Source organism: Dreissena polymorpha, chromosome 1 (genome assembly GCF_020536995.1).
Source record: "Dreissena polymorpha isolate Duluth1 chromosome 1, UMN_Dpol_1.0, whole genome shotgun sequence".
In the NCBI taxonomy this organism is placed as follows: Eukaryota; Metazoa; Mollusca; class Bivalvia; order Myida; family Dreissenidae; genus Dreissena; species Dreissena polymorpha.
Genome location: NC_068355.1, coordinates 10,580,651 through 10,604,967, shown reverse-complemented (window position 1 = coordinate 10,604,967; position 24,317 = coordinate 10,580,651). Strand labels below are relative to the sequence as shown.

Below are 24,317 nucleotides of genomic sequence, written 5' to 3'. Positions count from 1 at the left end.
ATCATTTAAATTCCTGTTCATTCAAACCACCTGTTGCTCCTATGGAAAGCGAAATTCGCTTAATTTGAAATAAACTGTTTAGTGACGGTAAGAAATACAGGTACATGAAAACAAGTGTAACCTAGCTAAAGAACGCCAATATAGCGGGATAACAGTAGGATATACATGTCAGGTAAATGTAGAGACAGAAATGCATCTGTTTACAAGACTCGCCGTAGATAAAACACTCCAATGAACCAACTGCCAAAATCCGAGGCATAAAAACACTGTTCCTCGGCAAGAATCTGCCCAAACGTCAGCGAGAATCAGAAGAAATTTATCTAGTCTCGGTTTCTACGTATGAAAATATTTCCGACGCTCTGATTGGCTGGAACCTAATCTCTATATGGCAACGACCTCCAGCGAAAAGGTCATTCCAGCTCGGAACCTCGTTTTCATATCATGTTACATATATGGCGAACGGTACAAGAAGATAGGGTTTCTCTGATGCGTACCTGTAATTTTGGTTGGAAAATTGCGTTCCAATAATAGACTCTGCATAGACTTTCGAGATCTTCCTGTGTATTTTCTTTTTGAATACATACGTTCTCGTGTAGGCTACAAAAGGATAGCCTGAGTCCGTTGTGTTGGTGTTAGATTCTAGATAATTCCCTGGGTTTTCTCGTTATATGGGACTTTGTTTACAACTTTTCTTAGGTAAGAGGCTACTGACATTTTATATTGGCTTATAAATATTCTTATCTTCCAGCAGCCCGCTGTTGTTTCGTTTCTGTATACATATCAACGTGTGTTTATTCGATGAATTTGCATGTTTTCATGTAGTTTAAACATTTATGTTTCTTTATAATTTATTGTATACGTAAACAAACATATAAGAGATGTAGAAGTAATATGTAGACTTAAAACTTCACCCAAAATAACTAAATTTACTAATTATATCAGATATTGCATTCAAGCATTGAATCATTGAATGTTGTTTATGCTGATTCTATTAGCAATTGGAAGCGTGCCATGTGACGTATCAATGACGGACACCTGTTACAATTTAGTAAAAGTATACGAGTTGACCATATTGTAAAACGTAAACAAATATATAAGGCACGGTATAATGTATATTATCATAACAAATACATACGTAGAATACTTAGGTTAACAAAATAATTCTAAATGATAAGTTATGAACGTACAAATTATGTTTGTATGAGACAAATCTGCTAGTTGAAGTTCGTGTTTTTGTTTTTGTTGTTGTTGTTGTTGTTGTAAGGCCGTCGTTATCGTTTGCATTTATCAAAGGAAAAAAGTGCAGATAAATACAATATTGCATCACGTTGTCATTTCATATACGTAAATCATTATAAAAGGATGTTTCGAATATTTTTTAACAGCCTGAATTATTGTTTTTTTTTCCAGGAACAGGTTTCTGTGAATTCTTGAATGCAATTTGGCGCACACCATTACAAATCCAGTTAGAAAAATAAAAACAATAATTCAGTAAGCTTATTAAAGACTGCAACTGCTTTTTATTTTTGTTGTAAATATTAAAACAGCAGGATAACAATTGCCAAGCATTTTTTATCTGTTAAAAAGATCTATAAATACTCTTCACCATAGATTTCGGTGGCGTGTAAGCGAAACACTATATTTGAAATCACCCATAAAGCGTTTTCCGTTTATACCGTACTGCAGAGACAATCGTCCTTCTCACAGTAACCGAATAATCCCCAGCAGTTCTCAAAACGAAACCGCACCAGATCACTTCGCGGTATAATGGTATCGCGCTGACGAAGCAAACAGCTCTCACACACGATTCCTATTATCAATGCGGTATTGTCAATATGTATTATTCTGACTCACAACAATATGTGCCTGCATTCCGGTGCTTCGTACAATCATATAGAAGATATATATGTTCTGCCTTGCCCTATACACTTTTCATGTAATCATAACCTAAAAGTATTTTAAAACGTAGACAAGCATATTGGGAAAACTACGCTAATATGTTATAAAAAGTGCAATTTCTAGATATTAAAATTTTCCCTTAAAATTTAAGACAGCACTCGGGAAACAAGTTCTACGCACTTGCCAAGTCTTCGAGTAATCACCAACCTTCTTTTAAGCATAATTTAAACCTACACTAGAATGGCGAACACTTTTAAATTAATACAAAACGTGTTAAGCTAATTAGACAATATAGCCAGATAACATACATGTACTAAGTTCAGAATCTCAAAATAAGAGTCGGCAGCCATACCTTCTCACATTTGAAAACATATGCAACGTGTGTAGCGCGCACGTCAATATTGAGAATATTTATCCGCTTATCAAAAGGTTGTGTACGTTTACATTATTTTGAATGGCCGATAGGGATTGCATATTCTTAAGACTTTCTTACATACTTGTATGGTCGACTAAAACGGTCCATTTCTTAGAATGCTTACATCAAAATCATTTGTGTTGCTATTGCAACGAGCGGGATACCCCAGATGTACTTATATATTCACGTGGGTTAATCCGAAAAACATATGTGAATTTCAGTTGTTTATTTTAAGCTCTGTCATTTGGCGTTCATGCAAGCGTTTCGAGCCTGCTTTTCACATTTACATGCTAGGCTAGTGATGTTATATTGGGTAACGCACTGTTTCCTGTGTAAAGTAAGTTTTTTGGGTGACGCACTATTCCAAAGATGAACAATCAAAGGACTAAGTGCGCTAAAAGAAACCAAGTATTAGATTCGGATACAAATCGGGGCAAACATGTTAAATACTGGCATGCGATTGATTTCAAGAAATGGGAATTAATTTCCATTTGAGAAACGATAAACCTACCTCTTACAAACGTGTAACCACACTCATTTGAAACTAGCTAAGCTGTGATCTAGAAGATATAGAAAAAATATCGTTCAATACGCGGGCCAAATGAATAAACAATGACCCCGTACACATAATTTACTAAGTGGTCCTAATAAAACAGTTATGGGTATCCAACATTGGTATATCAAGGTTAACCAGTGCCCATGTGATAACAGAGACCTTTGTATTAATGTTAAGGTGAGTAAACATCATTGATCAACGATACCCTTTCATAACAATACATTATAGAACGCCAAAACTGCCTTTTGTTGAAAAAGACTGATTGTGTTTGGTTAAGTTGACATTATGATGGGTTAAGGAGGCATTATGTTGGGTTAAGTCGACATTAGGTTGGGTTCATTAGAGATTCCGTGAGGTTAAGGTGACATTGTGTTCGGTAAATTTTACATTATGTTGGGTTGCCATTACGTTCGTTTCATTCGGATTTCCTCGGTAGAGAAGTCAAAAAATTGTATAATGCCAACTTAATCCAACATAATAGTATCTTAACCGAAAATAATGCCAACTCAACCCAACATAATGTCACTTAAACCCAACATAATGTCACCTTAACCAAACATAATGCCAACTTAACCCAACATAATGTCACTTTATCCCAACATAATGTCAACTTAACCCAGCATAATGCCACCTTAACCCAACATAATGTCAAATTAACCGAACATAATGTCACCTTAACCTAACATAATCTCGAATGAAACATAATGCCAACTAACCCAAACATATCAGTTTCTTTGAACAAAGGGCACTTTGGGCGTTCCATAATACATAGTGTCAACGAGTGGGTCTTTCCTGATGCGTTACGGAGAAGCGCACAGCTTTTTTTAAAGACAGCCCATTGATGACGAAAAATGGCAAATCAAGCCATTATGCAAGGACGTTTCGGCGTAGTCCAACTTGTTGACGCTCTCAAATATTAAGCTACTTTTTATATTGGTAATATTTGGATTCCAAAGAATTTAGCCCATATAAAAAGTATCTCGAAATTCTTTGGGCGTCTAATAAATAAGACTATTTTCGGCGTAGCCCCCTTTCTCAGGTTTTGACCGTAACTGAATTGTTTATTACCGTTTTAATATGGCGAAAACATTTTTCCAAAAGGCCCGAATGAATTAATTCGCATGTTTGAAAACAAATTATCTAAGAAGAAGAGAACACATATCAAGTGAAAAGCTGCTTGACGTTCTGTTTTGTGTAGTTTAAATTTAAGGATGCTCAATGTTACGACATCTCCTATTTTCGTGCAGACTTTTTCACACGACATATAGATAACGTATTTGGTTCTAAGACTAACTATTATATGAGTAAAGGTGTGGGCAACAACGTTATGCTAAGAATTATTTGGTCGTTGTGCATATTTTTAATCAAATTGTGTTGTGTCCTCTAAAACCTTACAGTGATAATCACAGAAAACTCACTTTCTCGTATTTGATATAAACATTCACATACTTTAAAGTGTGAATAAACAAATTATCAAAATATTCTAATTTCACATCGATGATGTTTTATGTGTAGGATAGCTTTACACCAAGAACATTTGAAGCATTTTAAGGTCACTACTTGGTTAGTTAATCTTTCTAATAAATCGGCGAGTCAGAATAGGCTCTCAATATACATGTACGCAAATGCAGCACAGTGTGAAGGTTAATACCGTACATTTTCACCTTGAAAAACAACCACCATAGTATGCCAGGTTACGAAGAAATAAGTGTAACTTTCTGAGCACATTCGGGAGTCGATTGTATCCACAGATCTACATGATATGTTTCTTGTTTATACAAACAAGGAGGGTTAACATATAATATATATGCAAATATTAGTGACTAAACGTGACATGGTGTATACTTCTTTGAAGTATAAAGTGTATACAAATGTGTTTCTATGCAACAAATGTAAAAACTTAATTATTACACTATGAAAAAGTATAGACTAGTGGTACAAAAAAGCATTCTCTAGTTATTGAAATAAACTGTGTACATGTCAGTTTAAGCGTTTAGTTTACTAATCAACGCCGAATATAGTTTTATTTAGATATGTATTGTTATGCCCCCCCTTCGAAGAAGAGGGGGTATATTGTTATCCCCCGCCAGAGGCGGAGGGATATTGTTTTGGCGTTGTCCGTCCCCGGAGCCATATCTTGGAAGTTCTTTGGTGGATTTCATTTAAACTTGGTATGAGTATATATATGCATAAGAGGATGATGCACGCCAAATGGCACTGTACACCATCTGTTAAAAACAGACTTATGGCCCTTTGTATCTTGAAAAAATGCTTTTTAGTGTCCGGAGCCATATCTTGGAAGTTCTTTGGCGGATTTCATTGAAACTTTGTACGAGTATATATATGCATAAGAGGATGATGCACGCCAAATGGCATTGTACACCATCTGTTTAAAACAGACTTATGGCCCTTTGTATCTTGAAAAAATGCTTTTTACTATAGGCACTTTTGTGTCCGGAGCCATATCTTGAAAGTGCTTTGGCGGATTTCATTTAAACTTGGTATGAGTATATATATGCATAAGAGGATGATGCACGCCAAATGGCATTGTACACCATCTGTTAAAAACAGACTTATGGCCCTTTGTATCTTGAAAAAATGCTTTTTACTATAGGCATTTTTGTGTCCGGAGCCATATCTTGGAAGCGCTTTGGCGGATTTCTTTGAAACTTGGTATGAAATAAATTGTGAAGGCTTAAGAACCTTCCTTTGTCTTAGTTTTGTGTTATTGTCCTCCGTCCGTCCATCTATCATTATGTTCATCCGTCCAATTTGCACCCATCCTCAAACAAAGCATATGTTGCGGGGGATACCTTGGGCTTTTCAGTCCCTCTTGTTTTGCTCATGTCGGTCCGTAGGTATGTCGGTCGGTCGGTCCGTCCACCAGATGGTTTCCGGATGATAACTCAAGAACGCTTAGGCCTAGGATCATGAAACTTCATAGGTACATTGATCATGACTGGCAGATGACCCCTATTGATTTTCTGGTCACTAGGTCGGAGGTCAAGGTCCCAGTGACTCGAAATAGTAAAATGGTTTCCGGATGATAACTCAAGAATGCTTATACCTAGGATCATGAAACTTCATAGGTACATTGATCATGACTGGCAGATGATTCCTATTGATTTTCAGGTCACTAGGTCAAAGGTCAAGGTCACAGTGACTCGAAACAGTAAAATGTTTTCCGGATGATAACTCATGAATGCTTACACCTAGGATCATGAAACTTCATAGGAACATTGATCATGACTGGCAGATGTACCCTATTGATTTTCAGGTCACTTAGGTCAAAGGTCAAGGACACAGTGACTCGAAACAGTTAAATGGTTTCCGGATGATAACTCAAGAATCAAGGATCATGAAACTTCATAGGAACATTGATCATGACTGGCAGATGACCCCTATTGATTTTAAGGTCACTAGGTCAAAGGTCAAGGTCACAGTGACAAAAAACGTATTCGCACAATGGATTCCACTACAACTGACAGCCCATATGGGGGGCATGCATGTTTTACAAACAGCCCTTGTTCAAATATAATTGTAAATTGACGACTCTAACATGAAAATGTTACTTAATTATGTGAAGCAATATGACTCATCTAACGCAGCCAAAGAGTAGTAATTAGTAGATAAATAATGAATAAACATAGGACCGTGTTCTGTGAAAATGGTGTAAAATGAATGTGCGGAAAGTGTCATCCAAGATTAGCCTGTGCAGTCCGTACAGGCTAATACGGGACGACACTTTCCTCTTTTATGGTATTTTCGTTTACAGAAATTCGCTTATTAGCAAAAAAACCAGTTTAGTCGGAAAGTGTCGTCCATGATTTTCCTGTACGGACTGCACAGGCTAATCTGGGACGACACTTTACGCAGATGCATCAAACCCCCTTTTCACAGAGCGAGGCTCATATTTTAAAACGATCAGCATATCGGTTTCTAGCTTATTTCCTTGACATATCTAGAAAAAGTTATACTTTCCACTATTTAGTAACACCTAAACTTGTCCATTTAGGTAAGCGTGTGACCAGACTTTGGATCCAGAGGTTTCATGCTTGTTGACCTGCAGCTGTCGTGATTTCTTTAAAATGGGTGTTATGCCATTTTGATACGCAAAAGGTGTGCATTATGATGTCGCGATGTTACTTGTTAAAGCTTTTGTCATGTCATACAGAGACTTTTATAAGAACATGAGCTGTCACCATAGGATGACATATGCCCCCGAAACACGCTTTTTCGAAACCTAAACGCAGATTTCGAAACCTAAACGCGGACCCTAAGTTCAAGGTCAAGGTGAAAGGGGGCCAAATGTGTGTGCGTATGGAAAGGCCTTGTCAATATACACATGCATACCAAATATGGAGGCTACATCTGAAGCGACATAGAAGTTATGAGCATTTTTCGATAACTAAACGCAAAGTGTGACAGACGGACAGACAGACGGACGGAAATTCGATCACTATATGCCCACCTTCGGGGGCATAAAAATGTTTTCTTTGTGGTGAAAACACAAAAAAAATACTTCCAAATCAAGTGTATTTAAATAATGGTTTTTACTGAAGATCATTGAACAAATATAACAATGAAGAATGTGACCAAGGTGTAACGAAACAAATTACCGGAATATCACTAAATATTATTCTAGAGAGAGTACAGTGACAATTTTAGAGAAAATAAGTATAACATGATAATGTTTGCTAAGCATACGAATAGCCAAAGTTTTCGTGCACGTTGTGAATCTCTGTTGACTTAGATCGCACGAGTCCTCGTCATTAAAATAACAAAGACAAGGCCTAAAGATCTTCATGTCCCACATGTTTTTGGCGGTTTACTGCTAAACAAGTTTTTTATGAATCGTTCGTAAGTACATCAATCGAGTTCTGCATGTTTTCTATTTTTTTCATGGTCAAAGCAGTGTACCGGTAAGTGGATTTGATGCGTGAAGGTATGTTGTCTATGAGGAGCAGGTTCCGAAGAGCGTAAAAAGGTTATTTAACTAGGTTTTTTGTAGCCTCATGATTTGTGAATGCACTTAACATTATTGATAATGTGTCTGCGATGTTTATAACATGAAAATGTGTAGGATATCAACCGTATGACTTGGTGATATTTTAAATATGATAAACGTAGCATATTCTATATTGATACAATTGTACCACGAAAGGTAGCACCATTGTTTGATAGTGCAAAGATAAACTGTAATATTGAAATTCCTCCCCCATAAAGTCCTCATAAAATATACTTCCTTTCAATTATTTTCAGACGCTTAATAGTCATGTAAAACGTTTGTTGCGGTATGTTTAATTAATTGACTGTTGGAGATGGCAAAGCTCTTTGTTAAAAAGAGAAAAATCGTATACTTGACAGACAAGCAAAAATACCACATTTTGGGGTATCGATGCGATTATGTGTTTCCATGCCGCATTGATTTTTTAGTTGATATGCAGTTTGACGGGTTTGATAAAGAACTCTTGACAGCTGCAATCATATTTTTGAAGACAGAAAGTACCTGTTCAACTTCGAACTATGCTAATTGTCCGAAATTTGAATGACAGTATTATTGTTTTGATGGAGTGCCATGTTGTATTTGTATGTACATATTTAGTTGTAAAGAAAAACGTACTTTAAAGAAAATATTTTAATAAAACTGTTTAAATAAATATACTAATCTATTTATCAGTATTCAAACTATCAAAGTATATACTAGTATTCGAAAAAGGGTCAATATCGTAGATGCCATTCGAGTAGTGTCGTCAGTGTTGTGCGGCGTAAGCAGTGGTTCTTACACTCGGTAAACACCTAGGCCTCCCCTTCGATGCCCGTTCTTGGCATGTGACATTGGTTGGTGATCAAAATACTGCACATAAAGGGTTTCTTTCGCAGATTCCAGTTTCACACCACTGCACACGTCCATTCAAAACTGTAACAATTGGAACAAATTAACTTGAAATTGCATAAATAATAAATATTCATGAAAATGCCTCAATCATTTCATGATCTTAATATGGTTATTACAGAACAAACGGGGCTCTCACAAAGTAGATTTAAATGGTAACTTGGAGCCTTCAAGAACAATTTAGACAAATTACAGACTAGTGAAAGAGTTGGACATGCACTTTGCAACAGTCTTTGACATTAGTTCGGGAAAAAATTGGTATCGAATATTGCATATTCTTCACCTGGTCGGAAAGTGTGGACCGACCGTAGTCGGTATGATCGAAAGGTGTTCTTCGTTTTCCTATGGTTTTAAAGTGAGTTTTGGCTGAAATTTAAATAGATGGTTATTTCAAAGCATAAGCGAATTTTCAGAGATAAACAGAACACGTTTTACGTAAATCGTGAAAAGATTTCCTGGACGTGCTGAGAAAAGAATGTTTTGAAAAATTATGCTGATGCTGGTGCTACATTCATTCATTAAAGCGAGATTATACGATTTTTCATATCTGTTAAATTGTAATGTATTGATAAAATATGTTACAATAACACAAAATAGGCAAGAAAAATTATACATTGAAGACGAATTTCACAAAATGCAGAAAATACAAATACACATATGTTCCTACAAAAAACGAAGCATTCGTCTTTTTATTAGGATCAGAGTTAGTGTTCGTGTGTCGTATGAATATATATCGTTGCAGGAATTTCAAATGAACCGTAACACTTAATTTAGATCGTTCACATCGTGCATGCATGATATACATGCTGGCGAATTCGACTGTACAGACATTTTCGATATCAGAATTAAATATCTGGCTTATTTCGCATTTTTCGACACATGTTCTTCTTAACTTTTATTTAAATTTATATTGAAATATATGTATAATAAGTTTTTTTACACATTCTATATAAATTCATAAATATTTGACAAAATCGTATAATCTCGCTTTAAGGCTGATGCATGCAGATGCGATTTCTAACCGAAAATACATTAATATGAGCCGTTCTCTGTAAAAAAGAAGGTTTTAATGCATGTGCGTAAAGTTGTTTTCCAGATTAGTAATGCAGCCCGCACATGCTAATCAGGGACGACACTTTCCGCTTTTATGGTATTTTTCGTTTGCAGAAAGTCTCTTATCAAATATCCTGGATGAACCATTTTAGGCGGAAAGTGTCGTCCCTGAATAGATTGTGCGGACTGCACAGGCTAATCTGGGACGACACTTTATGCATGTGCATTAAACCCCTTTTCACAGAGCACGGCCCATAAAAAGGTATTGATACAATGACAGTGACTGGGACTTCTATCTCGAATTATGCCAGGTAGCAACTTACACTTTCTGTTTTCGATATAAGACTGTTAAAGTATGAGGTTAATATTGTGCGGGGCCTATATGGCAAACATGCTATTGCGTTAAAATAATATATCGGTTATACACGTACAAATATTGGGCGTAAAGTCACTTGTCTGGCTAACAGTCGTTCAATGCCTAGAGGCCCTGATCCGATTTTATATTTGCATTCCATGCATTTAGTGCAGTCATATTGACTGACCGAAGTCAAATAAATAGTACAAACATTTATTGATAAACAAAATATTTCTATCGGACGGGTCTCTCGCAAACAAACTCTGAGTCAGTGGTTTTGATACCAACCTCTAAACCAGTCTGACGTACTTGATATGCCAAATACATGCCGTTCGTTAGTGCCAATCGTGTTTTACGTTAATACCCAATAAAGCACTATAAACCGATATAATATATAACTTGCTTTATTGTTGTTCGATTAATTTGTGCATGAAAACACTTTTCTAACGTATTTCCCTATGCGTGTTCCCATTTCAGTAAAGTTGTTTTTAATCTATTTTTTTTTTGCTATTCCGAACAAAACTGACGTTTTCTTATTGAGTGAATACGTTTCTTTAAAATAGAAAATACGAAGAAATTGATTCAGTCGTGTGGGCGCAACCAAAACATCTCCGATAAACCACGCAGGAATGCAAGGCTTGGCGAGAGGAAAACAGAAACATTCTCTCCAGATCACACATGCAGAGATTGTACGTTGTTGAATGTAGCCTAAAATATGCTGATATGTATTCATGGTTAAAAAAAATATGTTTAATGTTCCAATTTAAAAGAAATATATTGTGTGTGTTTAAGCTTAACGGAATGCTATCTTTTTATTAATGCACTGACGCATTCATACGTGTATTGATTCAAAAACTAAATATACGAAATTCAACTATTCAACTATTCAACTATTCAACTATTCAATCTACTAAATAATACCATAATAATAACGATGACTGGGTCAGGAAATTTACTTTTATTCTTAGTAAAACAATGCACATGCAATCTGAACGGGAATTAACTAGTTCTCTAAAACTTTAGATCAAATGTTATCGCTTAGCACAATATCAACAGTAGCATTCCTACCTATAATAAAGCCGGCTCGTCATGCTGTGTAAAAGTCATGTTTAATATCTACCGTACATGCGGGGGTGGTTAGCCTCATCTGTTGTTGATATACGCATGGAAGTTAAATAACCATCTGGAGTAGTGTGGTTTTAGTGCCGGACTATTGACACGAAACATGTGAGCCTCGCTTTATTAAAAGGGGCTCAATGCATGTCACATATTAGCATGCGCAATCCGCACGTGCATGCATTAAGTACCGTTTTCCCTGAGAGCGGCACATATAAAGAAGCGATCGTTTTTAGCCGTAGGCCAGCGGGGCTTATGTCATGGCCCTGTGTCCGTCGTGCGTGCGTGCGTCCGTGCGTGTGTGCGTGCGTTAACTTTTCCTTTAAACACCTTCTTCTCCTAAACTACTGGTCCAATTCTGATGAAATTTCACAGGAATGTTCCTGGGGTGAACCTCTTTAAAAAATGTTCAAATTATGCCCTTGGGGTCAAATTTGACCCTGCCCGGGGGTCACAAAAGTGAAAATTTGCTTATATAAGGCCTATTTTGTGAAAACTTTAAAAATCAACTTGTCCATAAACATTGGGCCTAGGGCTATCAATAATACGTAGAGACATCTTATAGTCCTCTACCAAATTTGTTCAAATTATGCCCCTGGTGTCAAATTTGAAACTGCCCCGGGGGTCACAAAATTGAATATATGCTTATAAAGGGCTTTTTTTTTTAAACTTTACAAATCTTTCTGTCCATAACCATTGGGCCTAGGGCTACCAAATTTGGTATGTAGTGACATCTTATAGTCCTCTACCAAGTTTGTTCAAATTATGCCCCTGGTGTCAAGTCTGGCCTTTCTCCGAGGGTCACAAAATTGAACATATGCATATATAAGGCCTATTGTGGGAAAACTTTAAAAATCTACTTGTCCATAACCGTATGGCATAGGGCTACCAAATTTGGTATTTAGTGACATGTAATAGTTCTCTTCTTAGTTTGTTCAAATTATGCCCCTGGGGTCAAATTTGAAACTGCCCCGGGGGTCACAAAATTGAATATATGCTTATAAAGGGCTTATTTTGTGAAAACTTTAAAAATCTTCTTGTTCATAACCATTGGGCCTAGGGCTACCAAATTTGGTATGTAGTGACATCTTATAGTTCTCTACCAAGTTTGTTCAAATTATGCCCATGGGGTCAAATTTGACCCTGCCCCGTGGGTAACAAAATTGAACATATGCTTATATAAGGCCTATTTTGTGAAAACTTTAAAAATCTTTATGTCCATAACTATCGGGCCTAGGGCTATCAAATTTGGTATGTAGTGACATCTAATAGTCCTCTCCCAAATTTGTTCAAATTTTATTCCTGGGGTCAAATTTGACCCTGCCCCGGGGGTCACAAAATTGAACATATGCTTATATAATGCCTATTTTGTGAAAACTTAAAAAAAAACTTGTCCATAACCATTAGGCCTAGGGCTACACAATTTGGTATGTAGTGACATTGTATAATCCTCTACTTAGTTTGTTCAAATTATGCCCTAGGGGTCATATTTGACCCTGCCCTGGGGGCCACAAAATCGAGTATATGCTTATATAGTGCCCATTTTGTGAAAACTTTAAAAATCTTTCTGTCCTTAACCATAAGGCATAGGGCTACCATATTTGGTATGTAGTGACATCTAATACCAAGTTTGTTCAAATTATGCCCGCTGGGTCAAATTTAAACCTGTCCGGGGGGTCACAAAACTGAACATACGCTTATATGGGGCCTATTTTGTAAAAACTTTAAAAATCTTCATGTCCATAACCATTGGGCCTAGGGCTACCAAATTGGGTATGTAGTGACATCTAATTAACCTCTACCAAATTTGTTCAAATAATGCTTCTGGGGTCAACTTTGACCCTGCCCTGGGGGGTCACAAAATTGAATAAACGCTTATAAAGCGCCTATTTTGTGAAATCTTTAAAAAATCTGCTTGTCGAAAACCATTCGGACTATGGCTACCAAATTTGGTATGCAGTAACATCTTATAGTCCTCTACCAAGTTTGTTCAAATTATGCCCTTTGGGTCAAATTTGACCAAGTCCCGCGGGTCACAAAATTAAACATTATATACGCTTATATCTTGCTTATTTTGTGAAAACTTTAAAAAATATTCTTGTCCTTAACTCTATGACCTAGGGCTTCCACATTTTGTATGTAGTGAGATATAGTAGTCCTCTACAAAGTTTGCTCAAATTATGCCCCTGGGGTTAAATTTGACCCAGTCCAGGAGGGTCACAAAAGTGTACATGTGCTTAAATAGGGCATTTTTAAGTATTTGCACATGCCGAGAATATTTGTTTCAGCCTTTTTTTCAGCAGTGGAGCGATACAGGGCCATCATGGCCCTCTTTTTTAACACACCACTGAAAATTGCAGGCACTGAAAGCCAACCGCTGAAACTATTTATGAAATAATGTTGTCGACAATCTTTTTTAATAAAACCATGTTACATATCTCTTTGGTAGAGTTACTGTGCATTTGTTTGAGCAAGTTAAAATGGAAAACGCGTTAAAAACGGTGCAAATAACGTATTTGTTTACACCAGTTCAATATTTTTTGGAAGTTTGCAGTGCCTTTCAGAAAACTGCGCGAGATGATCCCCATGACCTGTTGTAATAAAAGACTGCATCGGTTAAACCTGTTAATTGCTTTTCGTCAACAATGGTTTAATGTTATTTCTTGCACCGCTTTGTGAAACAGCTGTTTGAACACACGCCATTAAAATGTATTAAATTTTTTAATCAATTTACGAGTCTAGATTAGTTGAATTGTAATTGACGATTGTTTGTTACCTTTTTATACGAGATTTGCAGAACATAGCAATAAGTAGGACGATACACGCGTGTATAATATTAACATGGAATGAGAAAAAGATGACCTGTATTGACGTGGAATGAAGAACAATTATTTAATAAATAATCGACGGGTAACCGTTGGTTATTGCGGTAATAACCAACGGTATTGTGTTTCAGAATTTATAGTGTTTTCATAAAAGGACGTATGTATGTACAGTATTTAGATTAAACGACGTACACATTGACATAGAATAACGCACTATATATTACGCACTAGTTAGCATCATTGTCGTAGAATAGAAGAGAATCGCCTTGAAAAAAAACGTACTACAGTTTTATAGAAACGACATGAAACGACGTACTTCTGTACTGCACCAATATAGAAGGAAGTACATACGAACGGCCTTCATGTGAAACGACGTTTATTTGAAGAGTATTGTCATTGATTGACGTTCAGTTGTAAAATAGATAAAATAAATATGTGAAGCAATGTACAGTTTTACAGTATTTACAATAAAATTCGAGCAATTGTATAGGTTCAACATAGAATGACGCACATGTGTTCAGTAAAGAGTAGATACGATGTACAGTGTTCACATTGTATTGACGAATATTTGTACACGTTTGGGTAAGATCAATACAGCTAATTATGAACGCGGTAATTGTTTTGGTTTTAGCGGTCTAGACATATATATGACTGGTGGGCAAAAAGTCTAGTATGTTTAAATGGAAAGGCACAGACAAGTCCTAATGACGAGCACAATTCAGATTAAAACCCTTTGGAACTTACGATCACAATGAACATTATCACGCAATGTGCATGGAATCGCATTCGCAGTAACCGATTACATGGCTTGAAATAATATCTTTCAATACACTAATTGTTTCACTATTTCATAGATAAAATAACGTCGTCATTGTTAAACACTTTAGAATTGCAATTTGAATATGTATGTGTATTTTATAAATTATAATTTTTTTTAGGAAAATCAAGTTAAACGAATAGAAATATATAAATCCTTTAAAAATGGCAATCAACTTTGCACCACTTCCGTAAATAGGAATAAACAAATGAACACCCTAATGTTATGATGCATATATTGCACAATATACACAATGAATTCTTATCTCCAATGATAATTCATGATAAGCATCGATAATCGCAATCCACGTGTGAATCCCAGTAGCACCCATTATCTCAACTGATAAGCAAAGCCGACAAAGGGCCAGGGCGCGTGCGCCTGGATCCGGATGCGTTAGGGGCTTCACCTTGGCTGATTCAATCAGACCGAATGCACTAATGATGATGGTCATGACCGCATGAAAAACACGATGAACACATGCGGTATTTGAAGAAAACATGATAAGGCAATTTCGCTCAGTTATGCAAAGTAATTAATTCCGCCTTTCTTTCTCCTACGGAAATGCACGTTCTCCATAATGCGAAGGGCAATCCAGTCAGACTGTCTTTTCTCTTCCACGAAACTGTAATCGTTATTTATTACTCATGCTCGTAAATAAACTATCTGTAATCTGTCTGAAAGGATTTCCTATATATTTTGTCACATAACGTGATATATTTCACGCGTTTAAAAGGTTGCACTTGACACCCAACTGATTTTAATCGTACCGGTCAGATAATTGTCTTTCGTCCGTTGTATTTAAGGGGCATTTTCACAGATTTTGGCATGTATTGAAGTTTGTCATTAAATGCTTTTTATTGATAAATGTAAACATTGGATATAAAAAGTTTCAGTACAAATCAAGCATAAAATTAAAAAAAAAATAACAAAAAAAAAACCTTCAACAGGGCTCCAACCACTGACCCCTGGAGTCCTGGAGTCTACCACTTTTACAACTCGGCCATCGGTGATCATACAATGAAGAGTGTATTTTATACTTTATATAAACAATCCTCGCAGTTACCCAAAATCTAACGACAACAACAGAACTCTCTGTTTTATTATTCAATCGTTTCGCGTTGCAACGCTTTATAATTTCAGGTTTTAAAATCGTCAAAAGATGCATATAATGGCTATTTTAAAGCATGGTAAATGTTCAGCATTACTGTTTCCTCAGAAATATCATAACTAGAACGAAAATTTGCGAATCTGAGACCAACAAAAAATTGTCAATTTACCAAAACGTGAAAAGGCCCCTTTTACTTTTGTGTTAGGAATGATACTTTCAAGGATATCGATATTCGATATACGTACAATATAATCGATCTCATGAAGCCACCGAAAGTAGAACATGTTTGAGCCTTAATACAAATAATTATCCTTTTTACTGAACAGTTGTCTTTCGCAGAAACATGAGGGATTCGATTATAGCATCCGAAGTGTATTCAACGATGAAAATAGCAGATGTCACCCTAACCATGTGCGAACTTTTAGGAGCTCTGTAAAGTCAGCACTGGTTTAAATAAAAACCAAAGCAATAAATTAAATAAATGTGAAACACATTATAGATTATACATGTACACAGTTTTAACAGTGCAAGCAATTTAAATGGAACAGTACTAACATAGTATACAGTCACAATATGTCGTGATGCGTTCCTTTGCACCAAAGATTAAAGAAACATGTATGTTTATATTTTAAACGTGTTGCAAAGTGTGCGTGTTAAAACAGCTTTTCAAAAAATATAACATGAACACGTTGACGTGTTTTGCATCATAAATTTATTTATGAAGACCGAGCTTTAAAAATGAACTGGCCTTGATTGCGATGAATTGCTTCGCATATAACGTTCACTAGCAAACAGTATACAAGAAAAGTCCGAGTGCATACACCCATCATAATAAGAGTCGCGTTCTGAGAAAACTGGGCATAATGCATGTGCTTAAAGTGTCGTCACAGATTAGCCTGTGCAGTCCGCACAGGCTAATCAAGGACGACACTTTCTGCTTTTATGACATTTTTCGTTTAAATTAAAATTTAGACGGAAAGTGTCGTCCCTGAGTCCGCCCAGGCTAATCTGGGACGACACTTTCTGCTTTTATGACATTTTTCGTTTAAATTAAAATTTAGACGGAAAGTGTTGTCCCTGAGTCCGCCCAGGCTAATCTGGGACGACACTTAACACACATGCATTATGCCCAGTTTTCTCAGAACGCGACTCATAACATCGCAAAAATATTGAAAACCATCGGTATACATGTATTTCCGCACAATCGAACGCACGCATCTTCACAAGGTGATTCAAAATCTTTATTAACATATCATATGCGATAACAATTATCAATTTCATAATAATTTTGCACACCAATGTGAAAATCTCAAGGCTTTATAGTATCGAAATACGACTAATGCAAATAGTGGTATTGAAGCGGAGTGATGTAAAGATTATCGTCTGGAAAATCGCTAAGCGATGCAGGCAGTTGGTATGCAGCGCTTTGATGAAACGGTCGAGAATGTTGCTGTAATACTTATCAGTAATAACCAGACTGCGTTATCTTCGATAGAAATCTCCTAACCAGTTACATCGTTTTGGTCCCCATTTCTCACATTATACGCACGCGATAATGACATGCTTGTCTCGGGAATAGCTTACCTGTGATACAGACACGGCTGGCATCCTTGCTGCGGACACTTGCACAGGGTTTTTCACCAGTCTTCTATCAAAACACGAACTTTCGTGGTGTTTAGGCAAATGGCTCTGTAGCAAAGTACAAGACTAAAAAATAAAGACTTCTTAACACAAGTGGATCGTACGTTAGAGTATAGTTAGACTTTGTCAACGATAACAGGTGTTTCAAACAATCCGGATATACTATTAAACACCATAAAACTCGACGTAGTGGATTTTGAAGAATTTACAAACAGTAAGTACGCGGTCGTATATCAATAATGTTGATGTTGTTGTTTTACTGTGTTTATTATTTTTTTAATCGGTATTGACACAATCATTTCATTTGGACATCAACGATAGCTACGAATGTGCTAAGGGGCGCAATTGTTGGCTTATATCAGTTATAACAGTTATTAAAATATACATTAAATCATTGTTAATATTTGACCAGCAAACAATTCAAACATACATTTTAAGAAGTTCTTTTTATTCGTTATTATAATTTAAATAGTTTAGTGATCAAGAAAAACTTGCCATTTTCTATTTACTTTCACAATTGCACTTTTATTGTCAGCGCGTACATACGATATCGTAGACCTTTTTATAGCCGGTATATTAAGGACAACAGAAGACTAATACAAGCATAAGGGTAAGTCACTTTGGCAGTTTTCGTTCCATTTTAATATGGTTGATACAAAGTGACAAAATTTATGTTATTGCATGTGTTAACTTACAAAAATATATAATGTTTAGAAAAATCATAAATAATTATAACAGCAAGAAAAGATGATTACAAAACATCGCCTTGCATAGGATTCGTATACGGGACTTCACTCCTTCTTGCTCGAAACAAACACGGTATCTTTTGATGCACGACGTTTTTTGCAAAATATATGAGCAAAACCGCAACAAATGCTTTCTTATTTTAAATTATAATTATTCACGAATGAACCAATCATTTAAACATGTTTCTTACTCAGGATTGTTATTTCCCTTGCTAAAACATCATTTATGCATACGTTTTTGAATGTATGACAATTATTTTGAAATCGTCATTTTACCAAATTGTAGATACGTCCTTTATTCAAAAAGGACAAGTATATGGCTGTTCTTTTTAACTTATTTTAAATTCAATACGTAGAATTACAAAGTTGGCCATTCCTTGTCGCAACGCTGTATTATATTATAATACATGTATTCTGATCGCTTATGTAATAACATTCAAAGGCAGACATTGTAATAAAATGCAGTTACAAAAAACTGTAAAAGTTCGATATATTTATGTACAAACACGATATACTAGCAGGACTGTGTGGAAAAAAGTGTATCGTGGCTGCTAAGATTACAAATCTAAAATATTATGTTTAGCTACATATCTACCTGTTTATATAAGGTATAGTGCAACTTGTAAAATACATGTGAATGAATAAAACCGCCGAGGTGGCTGTATAAATATAAAATCCAAAATTAATACAGCTCATGTTATTTTCAGCATGCCTTTCTAAACTTCATAACTAGTTAAACTTTGTTGAAATTCTTCAACACCATAGAAGTATATCAGTATAAAAACAGTAACTAACTATATAAGACGGTTGCTAATGAAGATAGTATGTGTATACATCTTAAGTAGCACTTAAGAAAGAGAAATAATTTAATCGGTGCATGCCTTTCTCTCTGTCATTATCATAGCAGCTCATTAATTACTCACAGTTAAATAATTAACCGGGAAACAGTTTAACTAAATTACGAGAAGAAGTAGATAGGTAATACTAAGGAACCCTGGTAATACAATGTGCGTTTGATTATGTAGACATATTTCCTCGCACCTGGAACTCATATAGTCAGCAAAAAAGAACCACGCTATCATTCAGAATTACACAACTATGGTATTAAATGGATGTAATAAACAAGACAACTTGCTAAATGAGGATGCCAGTGCTATTTGCTTACCTAATGAACGCCATACACATAGTCCGTCTTCAATAAACTCAGCATGCAGTTTACATTCTTTTTAATACGGATAGTAGGGGTAAATGCATCGACTCGTACTATTTTAGTCCCCGCGAAACAGCTGATGGAACAGTATGAAATGAGTCGCGTTCTGAGAAAACTGGGCATAATGCATGGGCGTAAAGTGTCGTCCCAGATTAGCCTGTGCAGTCCGCACAGGCCAATCAGGGACGAAACTTTCCGCCTAAACTGGATTTTTGCTAAGAGAGGACATCATTCAAACGAAAAATTCCATAAAAGCGGAAAGTGTCGTTCCTGATTAGCCTGTGCGGACTGCACAGGCTAATCTGGGACGACACTTTACGCACATGCATTATGCCCAGTTTTTTCAGAACACTACACAAATATAACAGTTGACGCATGCTCTTTATGATAGTTATCTTATCGTGTTACATTTGCATTGAATAATTTACTGTCTTTAGAGAGCTAAACGGGCAAGCATTCACAGTTTTTAAAATTCGCAAAATAGCAAGATTTTAATATAAAAGAAAAGTAACAACAAAGTAACACATGTTTTATAATACGTATATTGTATTGTTGAATATTTTGAGAGTACAATTTTTAATATTTAAAGGTAACTTATGCTTTGTGAAAATGCATTACTAGAATGCACGTTTGCTGGTGATGAGCAAGAAAGTTTCAGTGGCAAACAAATGGGTGTTACTTGAGACTGTCATACCATCTTGTCTTCATTCCCTTCATATTTTGGCATATGATTATTATATTCCATATTACATATTACAACCAGTGACCATGTTAAAACTTGTTGTTCAGTAGTCGTAGGCAACTTACAGAATAACACAGTAAATGTTTTGTTGATTTCATTATTACAACTAAACAAACACATTAATAATCATATATTCAGGCATAATTGAAAAAAATCTTAGATGAGAAAACATAAAACATAACAGAGATGTACTATATGACTTTTCATTGATATCTTTATGCTTAATGCGACCATTTAAATAACTTTTCAAGAAGATTGGTAATTCTGAAATGTTTGCTGGCTAATATTCTAAAGAAAAAAATCATATATTTTTATCTAAAAAAATGCAGTTTTCTTCTAGAATTCTAGAAAGAACTTCATCTAATGCTTCAACCGTTTCTCCATATCCATTCACAGCTTGCTCAAATGTCATGAACTATCTGTCAGTAATTAAATGCATATAAAATCTGTAACTAGAGTCTGTTTACCGCTCGTGCTAATCCCAGATGTGTGTGTGTATAATTAATTGATAACGATTAACGGAATAGAGGTCATCTATGTAGTGCAACCGTTGCACGAGAACAACTATGTAGTTCCTACCCCATTGTTTCTGATTCTTATAGTACTAGGAAACACTCACCCGAAATTTTAACTATATATGTTGTACATTTTCAGCAGACGTTTCGTTTAGGTCATATCTATCATACTTACAGCAAAAAGATAACAACCATTTGAAGAAATACCTTTGTTTTGGTTTTTTAATTGCTTAACTAAACACATATATTTTTAACATTGGTTTGAGTCCCATATTAAATTTATCAGAACAGCATTTGCTGTTTTAAGATTTAATGTAAGATTATTATATGTGGCTGAATGTCTTACTGTAAGCATTCTGTCAATTCGGTTGGCACACTTTTCAAGCATTAATTTAGTTGTATTTGAGGCTTAAATGGCTTTGAAATGTCGAGCATTTTGTCACAGAACTGTTATAGTATAATTTTAATTTGTAGACAGAATTACTTTATTGGCATTAATTTTTCATGATTTTATAGTCCAACTTAGGCATTATTAAGCAACTAAAGTCCGTTTTCCTATGGAAGTTAAAATATTGTTTCATGCGCCTTTTGAAGTGCGTTATTTTTTGATAAACAAGTCACCTCCACAGGAGCAATCATATACAATCATATACACCAATCTTAATTAGTCCTGCTCTTTTCTTGTAACAGTGTGCCAAATTTTGGCCCATCTTCGTGGCGCTTGGTTTATGTTGAATTAGGAATATATCAGTAGTTGCAGTTATGCATTTTGCAGTGTTGGAAATCGGCCAGATGAATTTGTGAATACCGCAAATTTATATAATTATTTTGCTTTCCACCCTCTTGTATAAACATTCTGGCATTGACGCCGTGATATTTTATGGTAAAGCACTGTAACGTCCTCATTAAATGCGAAATATTTTGTTAGTATTTGGTTTAGATGTTATGTGTTTTATATTATAAGAACAGTGCAGTGTTTGATCTTCGTCTAATGGTGGTCTTTTCTTTGTAAATACCTTAGGTTTGTGATTTATGAACATGTTTTGTTTGATTCCACATCGAAAGGCAGATTTACAGAGTACCTAGTTTAATAGTCATAATATATTAAACAATTCTGTTTCAATAAACTTCTCTGCAGTTATTTCGTAATTAATTTAAAAGATATATGCACTTTTCAGGAAAAGAAGTTAAATCTTCTGACTTGAAATCCATTCTGATTGTTTTATTGTTTATTACTGTTAACAAAAGAACTGTTATTGTCTCAGACAAAAGAACCGGTATTGTCTTTAATCATGTTTTTTTTCCGGAATTAGAAATCATAAATATTGCGGTTGCCAAATAAATACAATAGTATATTTAATAAACTGTTATAAACAAATGAGCAACTACGAAAATGGTAAAACATCTCAATTGATATCTTCACTTGTTTCGCTTAACACAAATAGTCCGCGATTTCTAAATGCTCTATAAGACTCGTGCCCAGACATATACAAACAAACACATATACAATACCAACAACAGACTTCACGTTTGTTCTTGAAGTATTGTTCATGGTCTCTTCATTGTGTATACTACCGTATTATACTTACCAAAAAAAATGTGCATTTGAATCGTTTCCATGGCAATCTGCCATCTGCACATAGGAACATCTTCTTCACTTTGCCATTTGTTTTCTAGACTCTTGGAAGGTTGCTGATAACATTCCAAACAAAATATCACTGCTATTCAGAAGGGAAAACAAATAAATCATTAGAAGCAGCTACTACTTTTCGCTTTATTTCTTGTTTCAACATTTTTTAATTTTTGCATTTTCTTAGCGGGACATCTGGTCTTCAAGCAGGTTTGCTGGTTACTTAAATGGTATATGATCAAAACAGATACACATGTTAGCTCCTGAATACACGTTGATTCAGTTGTATACAAAGATTAAACAAATCTAATGCCATATCTACATTTATTTAGCATTTTCCTGTAAGTGTCATTAGAAATACCAGACTGGCGAGCGAGGTACACATGGAGCGAAGTGACACATAACTTGTTGTCACAAGTCCAAACCGGGGAACAAGACAGTCTAGTCCAAAAAAATTAAATGTTAAATATTCAGTGAATAAATGTGTTTGCAATGGTATAATGTTTTATGTGCTTTTTAGGTCGATTGAATGTCGAACAACGAAACTGCTTGGGTGAAATCCGAATATACAACATAGTAAAATTAAGCTTAGAAATAAGCATGCAAGATTTCTTGTTTGGTCTTACAGGATTTCACCGGGTAGTCGTTGTCCGGCAATCGGTTGTCCTCCAATCTCCCAATAACTTGTTGTGTAAATTCCGTGGTGAGCAGAACCTGCTTAATCGGAGCAAGCTGGACAAAAGCGACCTACTTGCGGATATTTAATTGCATAGCTCTAATAAATGCTAAGCCGCAATTTTTTAAGCGACACATGTGATGGTGATTCATTTGTTTTGTAAAACATTTTTTAAGTTTATAGTTAATATATAATTAAACGTCAATTTGCCTTTCATCAGAATCGAGCTAAAATAAAAAAGGCTTAAACCTTTATAACTGAAAGGTTTTGTTTTTCAAATTCAACTGAATTGTATTATTTTTTTCAGATTTGTAGCTAGACACCAAACAGGATGGGTGCGGGTGACGAAATTGCCCCGCGATTTACGCAGAAACCATCCCTGAAACAGGAAGATAATGGCAAAAAGCTCGTGTTCTCGTGCGCCCTTGAAGCTTCCCCTAAACCCGAAATCAACTGGTTCAGGGGAACGACGCCATTGCAAGAGTCGGACAGGATTAAAATGCAAGTTGAAAATACAAGTGGAAATACCTATAATGTGTTAATGAATATAACCGGAGTGACGCAGGCAGATGGCGGATCTTACAAAGTTGTAGCTAAAAATAAACTAGGCGAGACTGTCAGCTTCTATTAACCTGAATTTTAATGGTAAGTTTTTTTGTTGTTTATATATAATCGGAATAGACTTTGGTGTTAGTAGCTGAAGCAGTCATATAAATCTATATTTTGGTTAGCCGTTGGTACCAGTAATTGGATCAGTCATATATAAACGGAATAGACTTTGGTGTTAGTAACTGAATCAGTCATATATAGTATGAATAGACTTTGGTGTTAGTAACTGGATCAGTTATATATAATAGGAATAGACTTTGGTGTTAGTAACTGAATCAGTCATATATAGTATGAATAGACTTTGGTGTTAGGAACTGGATCAGTTATATATAGTAGGAATAGACTTTGGTGTTAGTAACTGAATCAGTCATATATAGTATGAATAGACTTTGGTGTTAGTAACTAGATCAGTCATATATAACAGGAATAGAGTTTGGTGTTAGTAACTGAATCAGTCATATATGGTATGAATAGACTTTGGTGTTAGGAACTGGATCAGTTATATATA

The 24,317-nt window shown here is 35.5% G+C and overlaps 1 protein-coding gene across 1 annotated transcript in view; it reads left to right on the top strand.

The window, feature by feature from the left end:
• The first annotated feature begins 546 nt into the window (after nucleotides 1-546).
• The window catches only part of LOC127870931 (twitchin-like), a 229,367-nt gene continuing 205,596 nt past the window's right edge, over nucleotides 547-24,317 (top strand). The window contains 3 exon segments of the mRNA XM_052413522.1: nucleotides 547-696; nucleotides 23,508-23,813; nucleotides 23,815-23,845. Coding sequence (XP_052269482.1) covers nucleotides 23,532-23,813; nucleotides 23,815-23,845 — 313 coding nt within the window. The 5' untranslated portion in view covers nucleotides 547-696; nucleotides 23,508-23,531.